The 19,479-nt window shown below is 41.8% G+C and overlaps 2 protein-coding genes across 2 annotated transcripts in view; both read left to right on the top strand.

The window, feature by feature from the left end:
* gdi2 (GDP dissociation inhibitor 2) overlaps positions 1 to 4,118 on the top strand; it is a 77,719-nt gene extending 73,601 nt beyond the window's left edge. The window contains exon 10 of the mRNA XM_084330845.1: positions 3,212 to 4,118. Coding sequence (XP_084186971.1) covers positions 3,212 to 3,364 — 153 coding nt within the window. The 3' untranslated portion in view covers positions 3,365 to 4,118. The remainder of the gene's footprint in view (positions 1 to 3,211) is intronic.
* A 4,068-nt stretch (positions 4,119 to 8,186) lies between these two features.
* On the top strand, positions 8,187 to 19,075 carry asb13a.1 (ankyrin repeat and SOCS box containing 13a, tandem duplicate 1). The gene is made up of 6 exons (XM_084330229.1): positions 8,187 to 8,319; positions 8,464 to 8,651; positions 10,400 to 10,556; positions 12,694 to 12,828; positions 14,392 to 14,583; positions 18,869 to 19,075. The coding sequence occupies exons 1-6, from the start codon at positions 8,274 to 8,276 to the stop codon at positions 19,018 to 19,020; spliced, it is 870 nt and encodes a 289-aa protein (XP_084186355.1). The 5' UTR covers positions 8,187 to 8,273; the 3' UTR covers positions 19,021 to 19,075.
* Positions 19,076 to 19,479: the final 404 nt, after the last annotated feature.

Raw genomic sequence — 19,479 nt, 5'->3', positions numbered from 1 at the left:
AGCACTACGGCCGAAAGTGGGAATCAGGTAGGAAGTCCCGCCCCTGAAATCACAACACTGTGCTCATGAAAATGTATTCCCCCCAGAAACAACCTCGTTATCGCCTCCCTCGACAGGCTGACAGACCTGCTTGTTGTTTGTTTCGCTGGGGACTATAAACGGATCAGGGGGTGCCCGGAAACCGGAAAGCCTGTAGCCGGTATTTCTGTATTTCCGATTCACATTTTAGGAGGCATAGCTTTACCAGCCTAGCCTATTCCAGTCTTCGTGCCAAAGAATATCCAGAGCTCTTTTCGCTCCAGGGATATTGTGATTCAGGCGTTTCATCCGCCTCCTCACACTAGTGGGTTAGAGGCGAGCCTTCATCGGTCGTGTCCTGTCCGTGCTTTGGGGGTTTACCTCAGTCGGACGCAGGATCTCAGCGCTGCCGATCAACTGTTGTTTGTTACGGTGGCCCTCGCGCAGGTAAGGCACTGTCCAAGCAGCGCCTGTCACATTGGTTGTGCGAGGGCATTGCCCTTTGCTACACGTTGGCTGGACAGGTCCCCCCTGGGGGTGTCAGGGCGCACTCCACTCGTGGAGTGGCGGCCTCTGCCGCTTTGTTAGGGGGGGCCTCGGTGGAGGACATCTGTGCTGCGGCCTCCTGGTCCTTCCCGGGTCCCTTCGTTAAGTTTTACCTCATGGACATGACTGGGGGTTCTGTCTCCCAGGCGGTTCTGAGATCTGGGACCTCCCCTGCATCCCACCACAGGGCTGTACGTTAACTTTTTTTGCACATAGCACTGGTGTTACAGAGGTTGATAGTTTTGTAGCACTGGCCAAAATCTTGTAGCACAAGTATAAAACGTGTTATATTTGTAACAGTCACAAATGTGCCTATTGTATTTGTGTTATTTAGTTGCAGTCAGGGAACAAACATAACTTTTTGACTTACCAGCCATTTGGCTGGTAGATTTAAAAAAGGCAGATTTTTTTTTACCAGCCAAAAATTATAAATTGCTTTTTAGTATATCGCCATGTGTTATTATTACTATAATACTCTCATATGCTATTTTCAATTAATATCATAAACAACATAAGGAATATTAGCATAATTTTGAGTGGACTGAAGGAATGAGTCGGCGTTAATAGTTTTAAATGCAAATAATTTATTGAAACATAGAAGTGGGGTCGGTTGGGACACACACACACACACACACACACAATGGGGGACCCTGATGTAAACAAGACGAAAGTCTTTCTCTGGTCTGCATCCCCTTAACAATTGTGTGTATTGAGCCGTACTGTATTGTACCCATTCGTTTTCATTCATTCACACTGTTTCAACTCACCACCCCCGCATCATATTGTAGTCTAGTCTGTCTTCAAACTTCCACTCCTCTCGACACACACACGCACCCTTTCCCCAGTCCACACTGTCTGCTGTTCTGTTCTCTATGGCTCTGCCTCTGATCAGGATTAGCTTGTTAGCTTATGCTAATGTAACGTTAATTTTGGGCGATGTGCGCATAAAGGAATGGCGACGATGCAAAGCGTGTTAGATGCATTTGACCCGTTGTGAGAAAAAAAAACACCATGGACTTATTTCGGATAGCAAATAACCGCACTGCTGCAGCCCCGCTCGGCTGAGAGCAGAAGGCAGAAGCACGGTCTGGGGCGGATATGACATCGCGGAGTTGCTATGGGTTTTTTCAAAATAAGAGTATCGTATGAACCTGACCGTTGCTAGCCGCCGGAGCCCAGATATTATGACTGGAGCTGCGCTTAGGCGGAAATGAGACCTGTGACAGGATTTTCAAAATAAGAGTATCAATATGAACAGAATGCCTATCGCACCAGTGCTACTGAAGTAAATCCATCCATCGCACAGACCACTGTTGCTGTAGCACGTGCGATATATATGTCGCACTGTACAGCCCTGCACCAGTCGGTGGGCTAGCAGGGGTGTGTGCCACGGGGTGCTGTGTCACACGTGGTCCCGCCTGTACTGTGCGCTTTTAGGGGTTTCTGGTTCCCCTTTTTTCGCACTTTGGTGGAGTTGACTGCCTCCCCCCCTTCGTTAGGACGGGCGGGTGGACGGGACTCTCCTCCTCCCTGGTAGTGGGGCTTACGGGGCCCTCAGGGGGTACACTTGTCGGGTCACGCGTCTGCTCTGCCCCATATCTCATAATGGCAAGAGCGAGACGCGATGACAGTATGATAATATAACGAAAGGTTATCCTATAACCTAGTTATATGAATACTGGCAGAGCGTCTCGCTCTCAGCGCCCTGAGGTCCCTTGGTTGGGTTTTCAATGTTGGAAACTTTTTTTCCGAGGAAGGTAGAGTGTGACCATGTCCGGCGTCTTATAGGACGACGCTGGGGCGTGGCCTGGTCACGTGCATGGGTGCAAATAGTTTGTTCATGAGCACAGTAGGTGCTAGGAGATAAGAGTTATCTCATAATGGCAAGAGCGAGACGCTCTGCTAGTATTCATATAACTAGGTTATAGGATAACCTTTCGTTATGGTTAAGACATAAGATTAAGGTTGGGGTTCGATCCCCAGCAGGGAAAAGTTTAATAAATAAAAAATTTCTAAATGTACATGTACTTATTTGTAATACCTACACATGTTAAATGTTTGATACAGTATGTAAATATATTACTTATGACTATAATATAACGTACATTATGTACCTTTTTTCCTGTCTAATTTATTTACATATTTTAAGCGAGATCGGGCTGTTTAATGGAACGCACCGTTAAGATATTCCTTTATTGATCCCCTTGGGGAAATTCGGGCGTCATAGCAGCATTGGGGAGGGGCGAGGTACAGGTATGGGCAGGGTAATATTAGAAAGACATAAATATAGGCAATAAAATTTAATAATAATAATACATTTTAGTTATAAAGCGCTTTTCAAGAACCGAAAGAGCAAAACAAATGAACAGAGAAACAAAGAACCACAGTAAGCAACAGTATGAATATGCAGGACATAAAACCATGGGTTTTATGATGGAGTCCAGTAGGGGAACAGTCAGGGAAGTAAGGAAACCGAGGGGAGGGGGGTGAGAAAGTAGGGAAGGGGAGGTGGTAGGTTGGAGGAGGGTGGTTATGGGTAGGGAAGGTTGTATGAATATTAAAAACATGACCCCCGCCCACTACACTCTACAAACAGACGTAGGGTTCATTTCTCAGTTTTCTATGTATTTAAATTTGTTTTGTACAGGTGTTCATCTCCCGTACCTACGACGCCACGACTCACTTTGAGACCACCTGCGACGACATCAAGGACATCTACCAGAGGATGACGGGGACAGAATTTGACTTTGCGGAGATGGAGCGCACAAAGAAGGACACCTTCGGTGACGCGGCCGAGTAGAGGGGGACGACTGCCTCCTGAAGATCCCAAAACGCTGCCAGACGACGGCAAAAATCTTATAAAAATAGGAAAAAAATACGTTCGAAAAGAAAAAATTCACACATGTCTGACTGATCTGATCTGTCTGACTGATCCAAGTATGTTTTTGCCCCGATCAGGAAGTTGATGATATAGATTATGATATTATAGTCCGGCAGGCAAGAGGACAGAGGGGGTGGGGGAGCAGATGCTTTTTATATCGCATTCAGACGAGATGTATATTGCTCTGAATACTGGTTAGGCCTCTAACACCTTACATTCTTCTTCATGTATTTGCAGCGCTCCTCGGGCCGAGGGGCGTGTCCGTGTCCCAAAGATGCCAAATTAAGTGATCAATCAAAGTGATCAATTTAAAAAATAAAATTTAAAAAAGATCATCAAAATCGAGTAGTATTTTTCAATGTTGGGAGGGTCGAAACAACGCATACCGTTCCAAAAAAAATTAAATAAAATAATAATAATAAAAAAAGTGAAACCAGTTGTGTTTTAAAAGGATTAAGTGTTGGCGTGGAGATGTGACATATCGTACAGATCAGTTTATTATCGTGCTTGTGAGGGAGAAAGTGGCTTGGCTCCTTCCATTTGTTTTCAAGTATGAGGATCCCTTTACAGACTTTGGCTTCTGGAGAACACAACAGACAACCATGTATGGAGGTACCTCAGCTTCCAGCCTAGATAGTCATTTGTGAGGTCAAGGTTTTTTGGGGGGGGGGGGGGGGGGGGGGGCTATTTTTTCTTTTTAGTTTTACCCCCAATAGTTAAGTCCGGCCCTGGGCAAGGCACTTATATTGTACTTAAGCCAAGCCACTAGGGCAAGTGTAGTCCCATGTGGAGGCAAACGACCTGGATCTGTTTGCAGCAGCTTGAGTGATTACAGTGTACAGTACAGGAGAAGAGAGACTTACAGGAGAAGAGACCTGAGTGGTTAAAAGGCAGGTTTGGGAGGGGGGGGGGGTGGCTTGACTGTAATTGCTTTAGGACCAAATGTCTACTGCAGCAGTATTGATTTGACACGGGCCCTGTAATGTCATCTATGTTTTAAAAGATTATAAAACACGGGCTCTAATGATTTCTGTACTGCAAAGTAAAAGTAAAAAGAAAATACTTGTGGAAAACCTGTGTTTGTTGTATTCATTCATTTGTCTTTTCAAGGTTATTTATTTATTTTACATCCATAGATTAGATTAAAATGTATTGTCATCATACAGCACAAGTACAGTACAACGAAAATAAATCTGCCATGCTTTTATTTCCAGTCGTTTAGATTACTGTAATGATCTTTTTACTGGTCTACCAAAAAAATCAATTGAGAAATCAAATTACAGTTGATTCAAAACTCTGCTGCCAGACTTTTTTTTTTTTTTTTTTTAACTTTATTTTTTAGCGTTTATCGCTTTTCTGGTCAAGCATGACCAACAGAAACAGGTTGAAATGGGATGTAGAGCAGGGGAAGACATTCTGAGAAATGACGGCGGGTCCGGGAATCGAACTCGTGTTCCCCAGATCCGTGACGAGCACGGTTTTCCCCGACGCAGAAATAGCGCAGAGATATGCGGTGAGCTACGGGAGCTCCCTGCTGCCAGACTTTTAACGCAAACACGGAAGAGAGCCTATCACTCCTGTTTTAGCTGCACTACACTGGCTCCATGTCTCTTATAATTTTAAACTTATTTATATTTTACTTGTGTATAAGGCCTTAAATGACTTGGCACCATTTTATATGACAGAGTCTGCTGTTTTACACCCCGCCAAGAACACTTGGGTTCACTGAAGCAAGTCTTTTAATTGTCCCTACAGTGCCCCACAGAAAAATAGCAGAATCGGCTTACTTTTATTACGCACCGAAACTGTGGAACAGTCTACCTAAAGAAATTAGAGAGATGGGCTCAGTGGACCTTTTTAAACGGCATCTGAAAACACACTTCTTTAAATTAGCTTTTAACTGTATTTAGTATCCTTTTGTTTCAATACTTTTATTTAACTTGTTCTATTTATTTTATTGCTTGTGATATGAGATTTGTCCACAGAGTCATGCATTATATTATTAATTTGTAAATTAAATTGTTTGTGTTGTCAAAAGCACTCTGGGCTGCTTTCTATTGCATGAAGGGTGCTTTATAAATAAAGTTTATTATTATTATTAACATACCAGCGTTATATGCAGGTATATAGAAGGATTATGCAGGCATATTCAGACAGATATGGGATGATATATTATTGGAAAACATTTTAAAGGTTCCACTGGGAGGTAAACTGCATAATCCATGATGTTTTGCAGAAAGCAAACTTTGAACTTTGGTCTCAGAGGAACTATACATGTTTATTGATATTATGTGGCTGAGTGACAACCACATAGAACGTATACAGTTAAATATAAACGTGGTTCCTTTTTTGAATCTGAATTATTATCGGTGTTCATATCCTCTGAAATCACATATACATGCAGCACTTTGCAAACAACTTGAATCACTCTGGATTCCATGCAGACATCTCTGTACATACCTGTAAATAATTTGTTTACATATCTGTAGATGCTATACTATATCTGCACCCCTTACATATATACTCTTACTAGTTACACTGCTGGCCAGCATGACTTACCACCTGTATTATACCTGTATCACTGTACAGATTAATACGACAACTATCTGTACATACATCTGATTAGCACTATTACTCAGTAGTACTCATTTATATATGTTAAACCCAGTTTAATCACCTGTAGCTACATTGAATATTACAGTTGCTGTATGATGACTGACAATACATTTGAATCGAATCTAATCGTGGCAAAAAAAAACTAGGTGAGTATCCTTACAGGGGAACTGTCCCCATTTTCAAAATTCATGTCGAAGACAGTTAAAAAATATATTAGTAAACATGAACAACTCTCCCAAATCCAATAAATCCTTGAACGCTAACACTAAAATGTGTGATGTCATCAGATAATAACGTCTAGAGTTGCTCCATAGACAACGAATTGGGAGAGATGTTACAGGTAACAGAGTCCCAGGGGAATGTTCTGAGTATGGATGCATTTTCTGTTTCAGAAGGGAGAACACTATAGACTAAAGCTCATTTGAAATAAATAACATTCTGTGGGTCCACAAAGTCTGAATGAATGAAAACTTTATTTAACAGATTGCAGAATGGGTACAATACAGTACGGCTCAATACATACAATTGTTAAGGGGATGCAGACCTGAGAAAGACGTTTGTCTTGTTTCCATCAGGGTCCCCCATTTTCAATTCATATAGACATTTATGACATACACAACATACATGACATTTATGGCATAGGGACATATAGGTATTTAGTACTGATACATTTGTGACAAACGGTATTCCAATATACAGTACTGTTACCCCTAGATCCTGACAGAGTATATACATATGATGGGGAGGGGACTGTACATTAGGAGGGGGTGGGTGGGTGGGAGGGAAATATACATACGGCGGGGGGGGAATATATACATGCGGTGGGGAGGACACTGTCTATTAGGAGGTGGTGGGGGTTTTGGGCATTTACGGTGGCCAGTTTCGAATTGCAGCCTCCCGTAGGTGCTCTTTAAGAGCGGTTTTGAATGTGGGCAGGGATTCACATTCCTTTACAGCTTTGGGTAGGGCGTTCCACATTGTTGTGGCATAATTGCGAAACGTGTTTAGTCCCTTGTTTGAGCCGAATCTGGGTTTAACATGATTTGTTGAGCTTCCTCTGGTGTAGTGGTTGTGGTATTCACTGACCTTTGGGAAGTATTTTGACATGTACATGGGCACCCCGGTCGTATAGTGTATCTTGTAGACCAGGCCCATTGCAAGTTGCTGTACTCTGTCGTCTACTCTAAGCCATCCTAGGTTGTCAAAGTGGGCAGGGGTGAGGTGGGTTCTGGGGTTCAGGTCAAGTAGTAGTCTGACCAGTTTGTTTTGTGATGTTTGTAATTTTGTTTTAAGCGCCTTTGAGGTGCTTTGGTACCATGAGGTGCACGCACGTCGCATAGTCATAGTACCCTTGAATGAGTGCTCCTGCCAGAGTCTTCAGGGTATTCTTGTCAGTCTCTCATTCATTGTCAGAGCAGCTCCAGACGTCTTGTCTGGTTTCTGGCTTTGAGAGAGAGTAGCTCATGTCTATGAATTGAAAATGGGGGACCCTGATGTAAACGAGACGAAAGTATTTCTCTGGTCTGCATCTGCATCCCCTTAACAATTGTGTGTATTGAGCTGTACTGTATTGTTGTACTGTACCAATTCTGTAATCTTAACATTATCAATCAATCAATGTTCACACATATTGATTGAACTTCATATTGAACTTGTTAATTTGGGCGGTGTTCCACTTTAAATACTGAACACCGGTGTGGACTACTTATCCCACAAGTCTGTCTGGCGTTACTTCTCCGACGCAGGACGCGTTATTCTTTTCCGTAGCCGCAGTTTGCGGAGACGCTCTCTGATTGGCCACACGCCTGTTTCTACACCGGTTAAACTTAGACACTCTTTCGAAGTTGGTTAAGGTTAGAGTTTGTCTTAGAGCAGGGCGATAGAACACCAACCCTGATTCCAAACTCTAATCTAACCTTAACCAACTTCGAAAGAGTCGCCTAAGCTTAACCAGTGATAAACTAGGCGTTAGGTAGTTTGCAGGCTGTTAGACCCGGAAATGGGCAAAGACACAGCTCGTCACGCGATTGGGCGCACATGTCAGTGGCCAATCAGAGAGCGTATCCGCAAAATGCGGCTACGGAAAAAAATAACGCGACCAAGGACCCATGAGTCTTCCGGAACCTTCCGTTCCAAAAATACACGCAGATACTCTCCTCTCCAAGTTATGTTTGTGAGTGATCCTGCGTTGTAACTTATTATTCTGGCAAACATGGACATGACTGCTGCCGCGCGCCGTTCGGCTCTCTGTGCTATTGGTGAGTGAGCAGCACTACTGGCCCAATTACATTATAAAATCCTCCGCGCAACATTATTATTATTATTATTATTTGGCGTTACTTGCACCACAGCATGTGTGTTCTGTTGCATCACGATGTCCTGCGTGGTGTTTTGGGACTCAGGTTTCTGGGCGGACCGCACAGCCCTGCATCAGGCCGCGTCATTCGGAAGAGCCCTCCAGCTGAAGGAGCTCATTGAGGGCGGAGCCTCGGTGAACACGGTGTCGGTGGACAACGTCACTCCTCTCCATGACGCGTGCACACAGGCACATTCGAATTGTACCCGGATTCTCTTAGAGGCAGGTGCACAGGTTAGAGGCAGGTGCCACCCCCCCACCCACCCAACCACCTCCAATGTACAGTACCCCCCACCCCCCCCCCCACCTACCCAACCTCCAATGTACAGTTTCTACTCAAATGTATATACTTTTTCTCTGGACTCTTTTCGTATCACACAAACAGTACTGTATTTGCAAATCTGGTATGTCATAAATGTATAGATGTAGCAGTACTGTCTATCTGTATGTCATATATGTTACGATGAATTGAAAATGGGGGACCCTGATGTAAACAAGACGAAAGTCTTTCTCTGGTCTGCATCCCCTTAACAATTGTATGTATTGAGCTGTACTGTACTGTACCCATTCTGCAATCTGTTAATAAAGTTTTCAATCAATCAATCAATCATGTGTTCAATCATCCCCTACAATATTGCCAGGGGTGTAAAAAGTACCCAGAAATTATACTTAAGTGAAAGTATGGGTACCGTCTCAAAAAATCGTACTCAAGTAAAAAAGAGAGTATCTGGCTAAAAACACACTTGAGTAAAAGTAAAAAAGTTTCTACTTTTAAATGTACTTAAGTATTAATAAGTCAAAGTAAAAACTTTTGTTCTGACCGTCTATTCTTCTGATAGCAGGTAATATCCCTGCTTTCTAGTCTTGCACAAGGACCAATCAGCATGGGTATGGGCGGGTTCATTTTCCATTGATGGGGATTTGATTGGCTGTTTTTAAATAAAGTTTGGCGGGGCCACAGGATTAATAACGTTAACGTTAGTTCGGCCAGAGAAACAAATATACTAATTCAAATAGTTGGACCTGCGAGATTTGTACTTTGTAGGTCTGCATTTTAAATTTAAGGAGTAAAAAGTATGTTTTTTTTCTCTGAAATGTAATTGAGTAAAAGTACAAGTACACAAACATAATAATACTCGAGTAAAGTACAAATCTCCCCCAAAACAGTACTTAAGTATTGTAACGAAGTACAATTACTCAAGTACTTTACACCTCTGAAGTGCTGTATATATATTATACCATTACATGTTATTTATATTTACTGCATATGATATCCATATTTGTCTAAATGAACCTGCATACAATCCTTATATATATCCACATCTGTCTGTACATACCTGCATATAATCCTTTTTACATATCTGTAGATAGTGATATCTGTACATATCCCGTATCTACTCTTGCTAGTTACACTGCTGGCCAGTATGACTACTACCATATTAATAATACTACAACTCTGTACATACATCTGATTAGCACTAGACCTGTACATTGTATATTGCTGTTGCACTTTGCTGTTACATTTGCACTCTGGTTGGATGCCAAACTTATTTTCGTTGTACTGTACTTGTGCTGTATGATGACAATACATTTCAATCTAATGTAATCTAAAAGTATATTTCTACCCCTATGTACTTTTCTGAGAGTATTTGCAATGTATTTCTTATGGGATTTCATGCACTAATTCAAAGCACGTGTTTAGTATATGTCATTAATATTCTGTGTAAGCTAAGTACACAATTCAAATGACTGTATAATGACAATACATTTGAATTTGAATATATTGTCCCTCCCTCCCTCCCTCCCTCCCTCCCTCCCTCCCTCCCTCCCTCCCTCCCTCCCTCCCTCACTCACTCACTCACTCACTCACTCACTCACTCACTCACTCACTCACTCACTCACTCACTCACTCACTCACTCACTCACTCACTCACTCACTCACTCACTCACTCACTCACTCCCTCCCTCCCTGGCTGTCCCAGGTGGATGTGAGGACCATCCACGGCAGCACTCCTCTGTGTAATGCTTGTGCCTCTGGCAGTTTGGAGTGTGCCAAGCTGTTACTGGAGCACGGGGCGAAGATCAACCCCTCCCTCACGGCCCTCACTGCCTCGCCCCTGCACGAGGCCTGCATACAAGGTAAACCCAGAGAGGCTGTTAACCCTTTCACTGCCGCACTACCAAACGGTTAACCCTTTCACTGCGACAATACACAGAAGGTTAACCCTTTCACTGTCACACAACAGCAGGTTAACCCTTTCACTGCCACACTACAGAAGGATAACCCTTTACTATCACACTACCGACGGTAACCGTCCAAAGCACTTTACAATTTGTTACTCACATTTTACCCATTCACTCACACATTCACACACCGACAGCGGAGGCAACCATGGAAGGTGCCAACCTGCTCATTGGGAGCAATTAGGGGTTAAGTGTCTTGCTCAAGGACACATCGACACGCTGCCCGGGAGGAGCGGGAATCGAATCGGGAACCTCCGGATTGCCAGACGACTGCTCCCTCCCGAGCCACTGTCGCCCCCTAAGACTAGAAGTCGCTGTTTCACGGCATTACAGATTCTACCTTTAATGGTAAACTAGTGTACAGTAATAAGGTGAAGTCAGGCAGTCCCATATAAACATGAACTATTCATAGTATTATCACAGTAACGTGTTTTGCCAACCAATATGGCCGATACCACAGTAAATTGACCACGGTCATCATATAATCACCTCCTATTTTGATTTTGATTATATATATAAAATATATAAATTAGTACTACTGAGTAATAGTGCTAATCAGATGTATGTACAGAGTTGTAGTATTAATATGTACAGTGATACAGGTATAAAGACACTATGGTAGTAAGTCATACTGGCCAGCAGCGTAACTAGTAAGAGTAGGTAGTAAGGGATATGTACAGATATAGATATAGTATCTACAGGTATGTAAAAAGGATTATATGCAGGTATATACAGCCAGATGTGGATATATATATATACAGTAAGAATAAATAAATATACAGTATATACAGCATTATTGTACATGCTATCACGCAGAGTTATATGGGTTATATGCAGGTGTATTTGTAGGTATATAGAAGGATTATATGCAGGTATATTCAGACCGATAGGATTATATATATGCAAGGGCGGCTACGTGGTGTAGTGGGCAAGGCGCTCGCCACGAATGCGGAGACGCTGGGCTCGCCTGTTCGAGCACAGCGCTCCACATTGCTTTCAGTTTAGCTGGTCGTTCATACTAATACACATTGGCCGTATTAGGGGGTGGGAAACTGATGGGTGGGGATCGGGCGTTGTGGACAGCGACTCCTACAGGTCGGTTGGTGCGCCTGCGCAGTAGAATCAGGAAGTGTCGGGGGCAGCGTGAGCCTCCCACGCGTTACTCCTCGCCACTGAGAGATCGAGCTGCGCAGGTGAAAAGATGCGACTGCTGTTACCTCAAGTACCGGAGGGGACTTGTGCTATGTATGACTTAGTCCACATTGCAGCCGGCTTGTGGGAGGCAAGAAACAGCGTTCGTGACAGGGGAGGGTTGAATTGGATGATACGAAATTGGGATGGGAGAAAATATAGAAAATGGGAGAAAAAGTGGATAAAAAAAAGCATATATATGCAGTAAATATAAATATATAATGTATATATGGTATATACAGCACTTTTAAACATGCTATTATACAGATTTATATGGGTAGACTACAGTATGCGGTAGTTATGATTATTATGATTATTCATATTATGATTAAATGTCTATAGTATGTAAGAAAAAAACTGCAGGAATGCTATAGGTTTAACTATAGTCCATATGGGGTGTTATTGGAGACTTATTATTGTATACTGTATACTACTTCATCAGAGCATATAATTAGCATTTTATTTAGCATTTTTAGATTATATATATTAGATTAGATTTTAGATTATATATATATTGTAACTATATTTATTGTAGGGCAAATATAATTAGAGAGGGCATACATACCCTCATCTTGCACCTTGACCTTTTTACACTGCCTACTTGCCCATATGCGCATGCCCAGTTAATTATATTGTTATATTGTTTACACTGCCTATTTTTTTATTCTATTTTTATTTGACTTCTCCACTGTATGATAATTTTACGACAACCTGTATCATGTCTTCTACTACCCGTACCTCCCCTCCCCCCTCCCCCATGCTGCTATGATGCCTCCATTTCCCCAAGGGGATCAATAAAGGAACATCTTGTCTTATCTTACTGTCTTTGCTTCCCTGGCAGGTAGTGCAGACATCGTGAGGCTGATGATCGCCAGTGGGGCTCTGCTGGAGGCCTATGACGTCCACTTCGGGCCTCCTCTCCACGTCGCGTGTGCCAAGGAGCACCTCGACTGTGTCAGAGAGCTGCTCAAGGCAGGTCAGGAGATACATTAAAGGTGGAATCTGTAATGCCAATGTCAAACAGCGACTTCGAAAAAGAGCCCTGGGCCCTATTCCCCGTACCTGGTTCAACTAAGTCGATCAAAAGTCCCATTAGCCAGATTCAATTAATTGCGCGCGGCTGCCTCACCTGAAAAGGCAGCATTTGTCGATCGCCGAAATCCTGATTTTCTAACGGCATTGATTGATTGATTGATTGATTGAAAACTTTATTAACAGATTTCAGAATGGGTGCAATACAGTACGGCTCAATAGCCTCGCGGACAAGTTAAATGCATATCTATAGGCTAATCTTAAATCCCTCATTACCCCAATCAATTAGATTATATTTCTTTAAATGTGCCTGCTGGCAGTAGGCAGCCTTAATGGAATGAATAATCGAATGAGATCTTGCTAGCGAAAATTACTTCAACTCTTTCAGAATAAGATAAAAACAAGCCCAAAGAGTATCAAATTGATACGAATGAATAGATACTTACGAGGATATCTGTACTGTATGCACGTAGGTATCATGTACTATATAAATACATGGTTCCCAAAGTTTTCAGGCCGCGACCCCCCGAAATAACAGTGTCAGAGAGCCGCGACCCCCACTATTATAGGAGGTGGTTGAAACATGAAAACGTTCCATTTAGAAGGCTAATGTTCAACTGACCTAATGAGATGGATGGGCACTATGCTTGAAGCACAACAAGTCCAGTATGGGTTTAATTTAGGAGACAGCGACTCGGAGATAATCCTCCACATTCAAACGTGATCTGTACTTATTTTTTTATATAAGTCAGTGCAGAGATTCCCCCTCAATTGATATCCAGTCGGCATCGGAGGTGGGCAGCGAGCTGGGACTCATTCTCCATCAGAAACAAGCGTGCCTCATCCTGCAGCTCAAACAGGTGTCATGAAGTATGTAGGAAATCCATAGGCTGAATATGATTTATTATCAGAATTTTAGGTCTATTATTTTACATTTCAAAAGCATTTCTTTTACCAGTTTAATGTATTTGAATTGTTTTTAATTGTAGGCCTATTTCACACATTCTATGAAATCAATACATTCTGGAAATCATCTCGCGACCCCCCCCCGCGGCTGCTCGCGACCCCTCTAGAAAAACGAAGCACAAAAACATTATTCAGAATGGTATAATGGAATCTCTGAGGAAGGCAGCTTGCATTTTTTCCCGAGGGAGTGCCCAGCGTATCCAGCTAACTTAACTAAACCTGCGCTGGAGCAGGTTCAAATTCTTCTATCTGTAGTGATTTAGCCAAACCTGCTTTGTGGAACCGAAAAGCCTGACTTATGTCAAGTTATCCTGAAGATTATCCGGCTAACTCAGTTAGCCACGTACGGGGAACGGGGGCCCAGGGCTCTTTTGCCTGGAGGTAGCTGTTTGACGGCATTACCTTTAAAATGAGCCATCATTGTGACTGTGTTATAACTATAACTCTTTTCCAAAACAATGACAAGCTCATCATGTTCTTATCACGTGACAATCATCCGCACGAGACTCTCATACAGGCCTGATGTGTGTTCTTCATGCAGGTGCCAATGTGAATTCAATCAAGTTCCATGAGACGGCTTTGCACCACGCAGCACGGGCAGATATGGTGGACATGATCGAGCTCCTGGTGGAGTTTGGGGCCAACGTGTACGCCAGCGATAACCTGGAACGGAAGCCCATAGACTACACCAAGCCTGGGTCCCCCTCGGAAAAGTCCTTGAGGTTCTATGAAAGTAAGTGTGCACATTCATTTACACATAATGCACATAGCATTTCTATAGTAGAATATTATGGAAATGTAGTAGTTGATTGAGCAGGTTTGTGAAAATCCCTCAAACTAATACTGAATCAACTGTAAATGTGATTGATTGATTGATTGAAAAGTTTATTAACAGATTGCAGAATGGGTACAGTACAGTACAGCTCAATACATACAATTGTTAAGGGGATGCAGACCAGAGAAAGACTTTCGTCTTGTTTACATCAGGGTCCCCCATTTTCAATTCATCATAACATATATGACATACATGACATACAGATAGACAGTACTGCTACATCTATACATTTATGACATATCAGATTTGCAAATACAGTACTGTTTGTGATACAAAAAGTCTCCAGAAAAAGAGTGTATATACATTTGAAGTAGACGTACACAGGATTGTGAAAAAAAAATCCTTTTTAATTAAAGGAACACACCAACATTATGAGAAATGCGCTTACCATCTTCTCCAGAGTCAGACAAGAAGATGGATACCAATTTCCTCTCTGTGTGTTCAGTAGAAAGCTATCCCTTGAGTTTGCTCTGCATTTCATTATGATGCCCCTCAAGCTCATGGAATGAACTCCAACAGTCCTTAAAGCTTGAGATTCTCCTCTGTTGCAGAGTTTAAAAACTTGATCTCCAACCTTTACATACCCACTGTGCACTGTACATGCTGTAGATACTATATCTATATTATCTGTATATATCCCATACCTACCTCTTATTATTCATACCGCTGGCCAGTATGGCTTACTACCATAGTGTATTTATATTTTTATCACTGTACATAATAATATTATACATACATCAGATTAACACATGTACTCAGTAGCTTTGTTATATATATATTGCCTTTAATCACTTGTTACACTATATATTAATGTATATACACTGTATATTACATACTGTTACCTTGCACTTTGTTTAGATGACAACTTCTTCTTCACTGTACTTGTGCTGTACGATGACAATAAATATAAATCTAATCTAATCTTAACCTCCAGCATCACACTTAAATCGTTGGACTCTGTCTATCACTCATATGCCCTGGTATGTATGTGACAAATAAACCTCTTGATTCTTGCCCTCAGATTAATCACTAATGACAGATACGACCATGTGAGAAGGTTGGTTGGTCCTCTCTGATGGAGAGGCGCAACAAACACTGGTATTTGTTCATTTTTAAGGCCCTTATTGGTAAGCTACCTCCATTTTTAAGGCCCTTATTGGTAAGCTACCTCCTTATACTACATCATTATTGTAATGGAATGTTGGAATCTATGGAACCCGTTCTAGTGACTGGCTGGTCCTTAAGGTCCCTTGAGTTTTCTCAGAACAGGGTAAATCTGCATTGTGCTATGATGCCCCTCTAGCTCATGGAATGAACTCCAACAGTCCTTAAAGCTTGAGATTCTCCCCTCTGTTGCAGAGTTTAAAACCTTGATCTCCAACCTTTGTCAATCAAGTTGTACGTGTATTAATGTATTTGTTATCCTTGCTTTTTGCCTTGTCTTGTTGTCTTTTTGTTGTGATTGTATGATTTATCTCTCTGTATGTACACTCAACGTGACTGTAAATGAGGGAAACCTTAGTTGCCTTTCAAGATAAAGATTTGAAATGAAATTAAATGAGTTAAGCAACACGGGTTGGTGGAGTCCCATTGTTGATAGCATGTACAATAGTGCTGTATATACCGTATATATATACATTTTACACATATACTGTATATATATATCCATATCGGTCTGAATATACCTGCATATAATTCTTCTATATACCTACTTATACACCTGTATATAACCCATATAACTCTGTATGATATGCATGCATCTGTCTGTACATACCTGCATATAATCCTTTTGACATATCTGTAGGTATATCTATATAAGATCTGTACATATCCCTTACCTACTCTTACTAGTTACGCTGCTTACCACTGATACTTAATTTACTACCATAGTGTCTTTATACCTGTATCACTGTACATATTAATACGCTGTACATACATCTGCACTATTATTCAGTAGTACTAATTTATATATTTGATATCCAGTTTAATCACCTGTACATTGTATATTACTGTTGCACTTTGCTGTTACATTTGCACTCTGGTCGGATGCCGAACCTCTTTTCGTTGTACTGTACCTGTGCTGTATGATGATGATACATTTGAATCTAATCTAATCTAATCTAATCAGTGATAATTTTATTACATTGTTATTCCATTTGAACTGATAGGCACACACCCCCATACATACATAGCTCAGCTACTACGGCTCAGCTTCTTCCCCCAGGCCATCAGAACACTGAACACTGAACTCTCCACACACAAGTACACATGCGCACACATACAACACACATGCTGCAATCGCTTTAAACAATCACGCAAAATGTCACTTTAAACAAAATGGAAAGGTCACTTTAACACTTTGATCGCCATGGTTAAATTCATAATTTACCATCCCTCGCCATCTCTATTTGTCTATGGAGAAGTTCCCCTTCTTTGCAGGGCTATGACTTTTTAAATTGTATTGCTAAATTGACATTATTATGGCCCATTCAATGTCCTATATCTATTGTTCAGGGTGTAGCAACGTTATACTTTTTCATTCACATATTCATACTAAAATACGGTCTAAAGTATAAGTATGTTTTTATCGTTTTCTGCAGCTTTCTTACGGAACTTGATTTATAGCCCTAAATGCATTATATTGATGATCAAATACAGTTTGGTAGGAATCTGTGCGAGATAAAAAATGTCAACTGGATGTGCTTCTAGGAGTTACTACGTATGATCTGATGTTGACCGGATGGGCGGGGGGTCGTTTATAATTCCGTGGGCAACGTTATATCATTCATCTAGTGTGGGTGATATGATCATCAGAGCAGTTAGTAAAGAACATGTTGGAAAATAACGCTGGATCTTACCGTGTCTTCCTCGCGCCGTTGGGCGATGAAAGTGGAGCAGAGATATTCATATTATGGGATGTAGAAATACCCGATCCATTTCCAGGTTGTATAATAGTATATACGTCAAAATCATGTTGTTTGTCGAGTTATTTGCAACCGATCGACATCCATTGTGTCAAGATGGAGTCCTGCTAATGATAGCGAGTGCCCGGACGAAATATGGGTGAGCACCACTTCATCCACATGACTTCCTGTGATCTGCCGATCGGCCACCAGATGGCGCTCTTGAACCGTTAGAGAGTTGAGTGGAGCTCAGCAGTATATCTCAGGTCCCCGGGGGAGAAATATGATTTCGATCACAGATTTTTGAAATATTGATATCAAAGACGTGTTATGGCGTCTTCGGCAGAATGAGCATGGCGGGGAATGACGAGTAACGGCGTTTCCGGCGATTAAAGTGTTAAAGGAATGAGGAATATAAAAGGTCACTTTAAGGAAAGAACCGATGTGGTTCTTGTATATTATAGTTTAGATATAGTAAGTATAGCATAATGACAGAGTTAAAACTGTATATTGTATAGTAGTGTACATAGGACCCAGTGCCTTCTCAGGAATTTAGCATGTCTATTTTTATCATGCACATCTTATGTCTTCTTATTACCTGTTTTCTTTATTTTTTTTTTTAGATAAATTTTTTGCCGTTTTATCGCTTTAATGCTACTGGGCAGTCCAGTAGAGAGAGACAGAGGAGGAATGGGAGACAGAGTGGGGGGAAGACATTCGGCAAATAACGACGGGTTCGGGAGTCGAACCCGGGTCGGCCGTGTCGCGGCTGAGCGCGCTATGTGGTTCGCCTGTTTTTTATCTATTGTCTATTTTATTATTAGTATTATTGCACAATCGATGCGGGCATGACCACCCGCATTTCACTGTATGCCCTGGTATGTATGTGACAAATAAACCTCTTGAATCTTGAATACAGCATTAACCCTTTCACCGCCGCACTACCAAAAACGGTTAACCCTTTCACTGTGACAATACACAGAAGATTAACCCTTTCACTGCCACACGACAGCCGGTTAACCCTTTCACTGCCACACGACAGAAGGTTAACCCTTTACTATCAAACAACCGATGGTCGTTAACCTTCTGTCGTGTGGCAGTGAAAGGGTTAAGGAAACGAGCGAGCACGAGTGAGTTTGACGTCAACAATGGGAGCCTAGTGGTATGGTTACCCTGCTGACTGCCTCTTTAAGCTCCCTCGCTTAAGTAGGCTTACTGTCTGCCATTCCTTGTGTTTGTTGGGAGTCGTGACTCATTATATGTGATGTCTCGTCCCCCAGGTACTCCCCTGAGTCTGCAGCAGCTGTGTAGAATCGCCTTGAGGAAGTCGCTGGGCACTGGAGCTCAGAGGGTCGTTGGTCAACTGGACGTGCCCCACCTCATCCACACCTACCTCCTGTATTCTGATCATACAACCAGGGTTTCTTATTAATTACCTAGACTGTGGCGACCCACAAAAAAAGTTAATAAAAAATAAAAAAAAATTAAAGTTTTTTTTTTATTTTATTTTTTTTTTATTATTTTTTTAAAATATAAAGTTGGCAGTGGTAGTAGTCGTAATAGTAATCCACTATATTTTTTTATTTTCTAAAAAAATAAACCAGTTCACCACAGGTAACCACTTTTGCCTAATTTATTTGATGGCTCAAATGTATGCTCTGTCTAGTCCAGTGGTTCCCAAACCTCTCCTCGAGACACCCCAGCCGTTCCATGTATTTGTTAAATTCCACCACCAGCACACCTTGATTCAACTAATAAATGGCTAGTTAAGTTGAATCAGGTGTGCTGGTGCTGGAATTTAACAAATACATTGAACGGCTGGGGTGCTTTGAGGAGAGGATTGGGAAGCACTAGTCTAGTCGATTTTGTGTTTTGAGCAGAAAGTTCATCA

This window comes from Notolepis coatsorum, assembly GCF_963971535.1.
Source record: "Notolepis coatsorum genome assembly, chromosome: 15".
In the NCBI taxonomy this organism is placed as follows: domain Eukaryota; kingdom Metazoa; phylum Chordata; class Actinopteri; order Aulopiformes; family Paralepididae; genus Notolepis; species Notolepis coatsorum.
Note: the sequence above shows the minus strand (reverse complement) of the source record. Positions and strands in the feature narration are given on the sequence as shown.

Excerpts from the sequence above, each read along its gene's own strand:
- asb13a.1 (XM_084330229.1), top strand. The coding sequence starts at position 8,274 with ATGGACATGACTGCTGCCGCGCGCCGTTCGGCTCTCTGTGCTATTG. Across the intron at positions 8,652-10,399 it reads TCTTAGAGGCAGGTGCACAG|GTGGATGTGAGGACCATCCA; the intron begins GTTAGAGGCAGG and ends TGGCTGTCCCAG. Across the intron at positions 12,829-14,391 it reads CAGAGAGCTGCTCAAGGCAG|GTGCCAATGTGAATTCAATC; the intron begins GTCAGGAGATAC and ends TTCTTCATGCAG.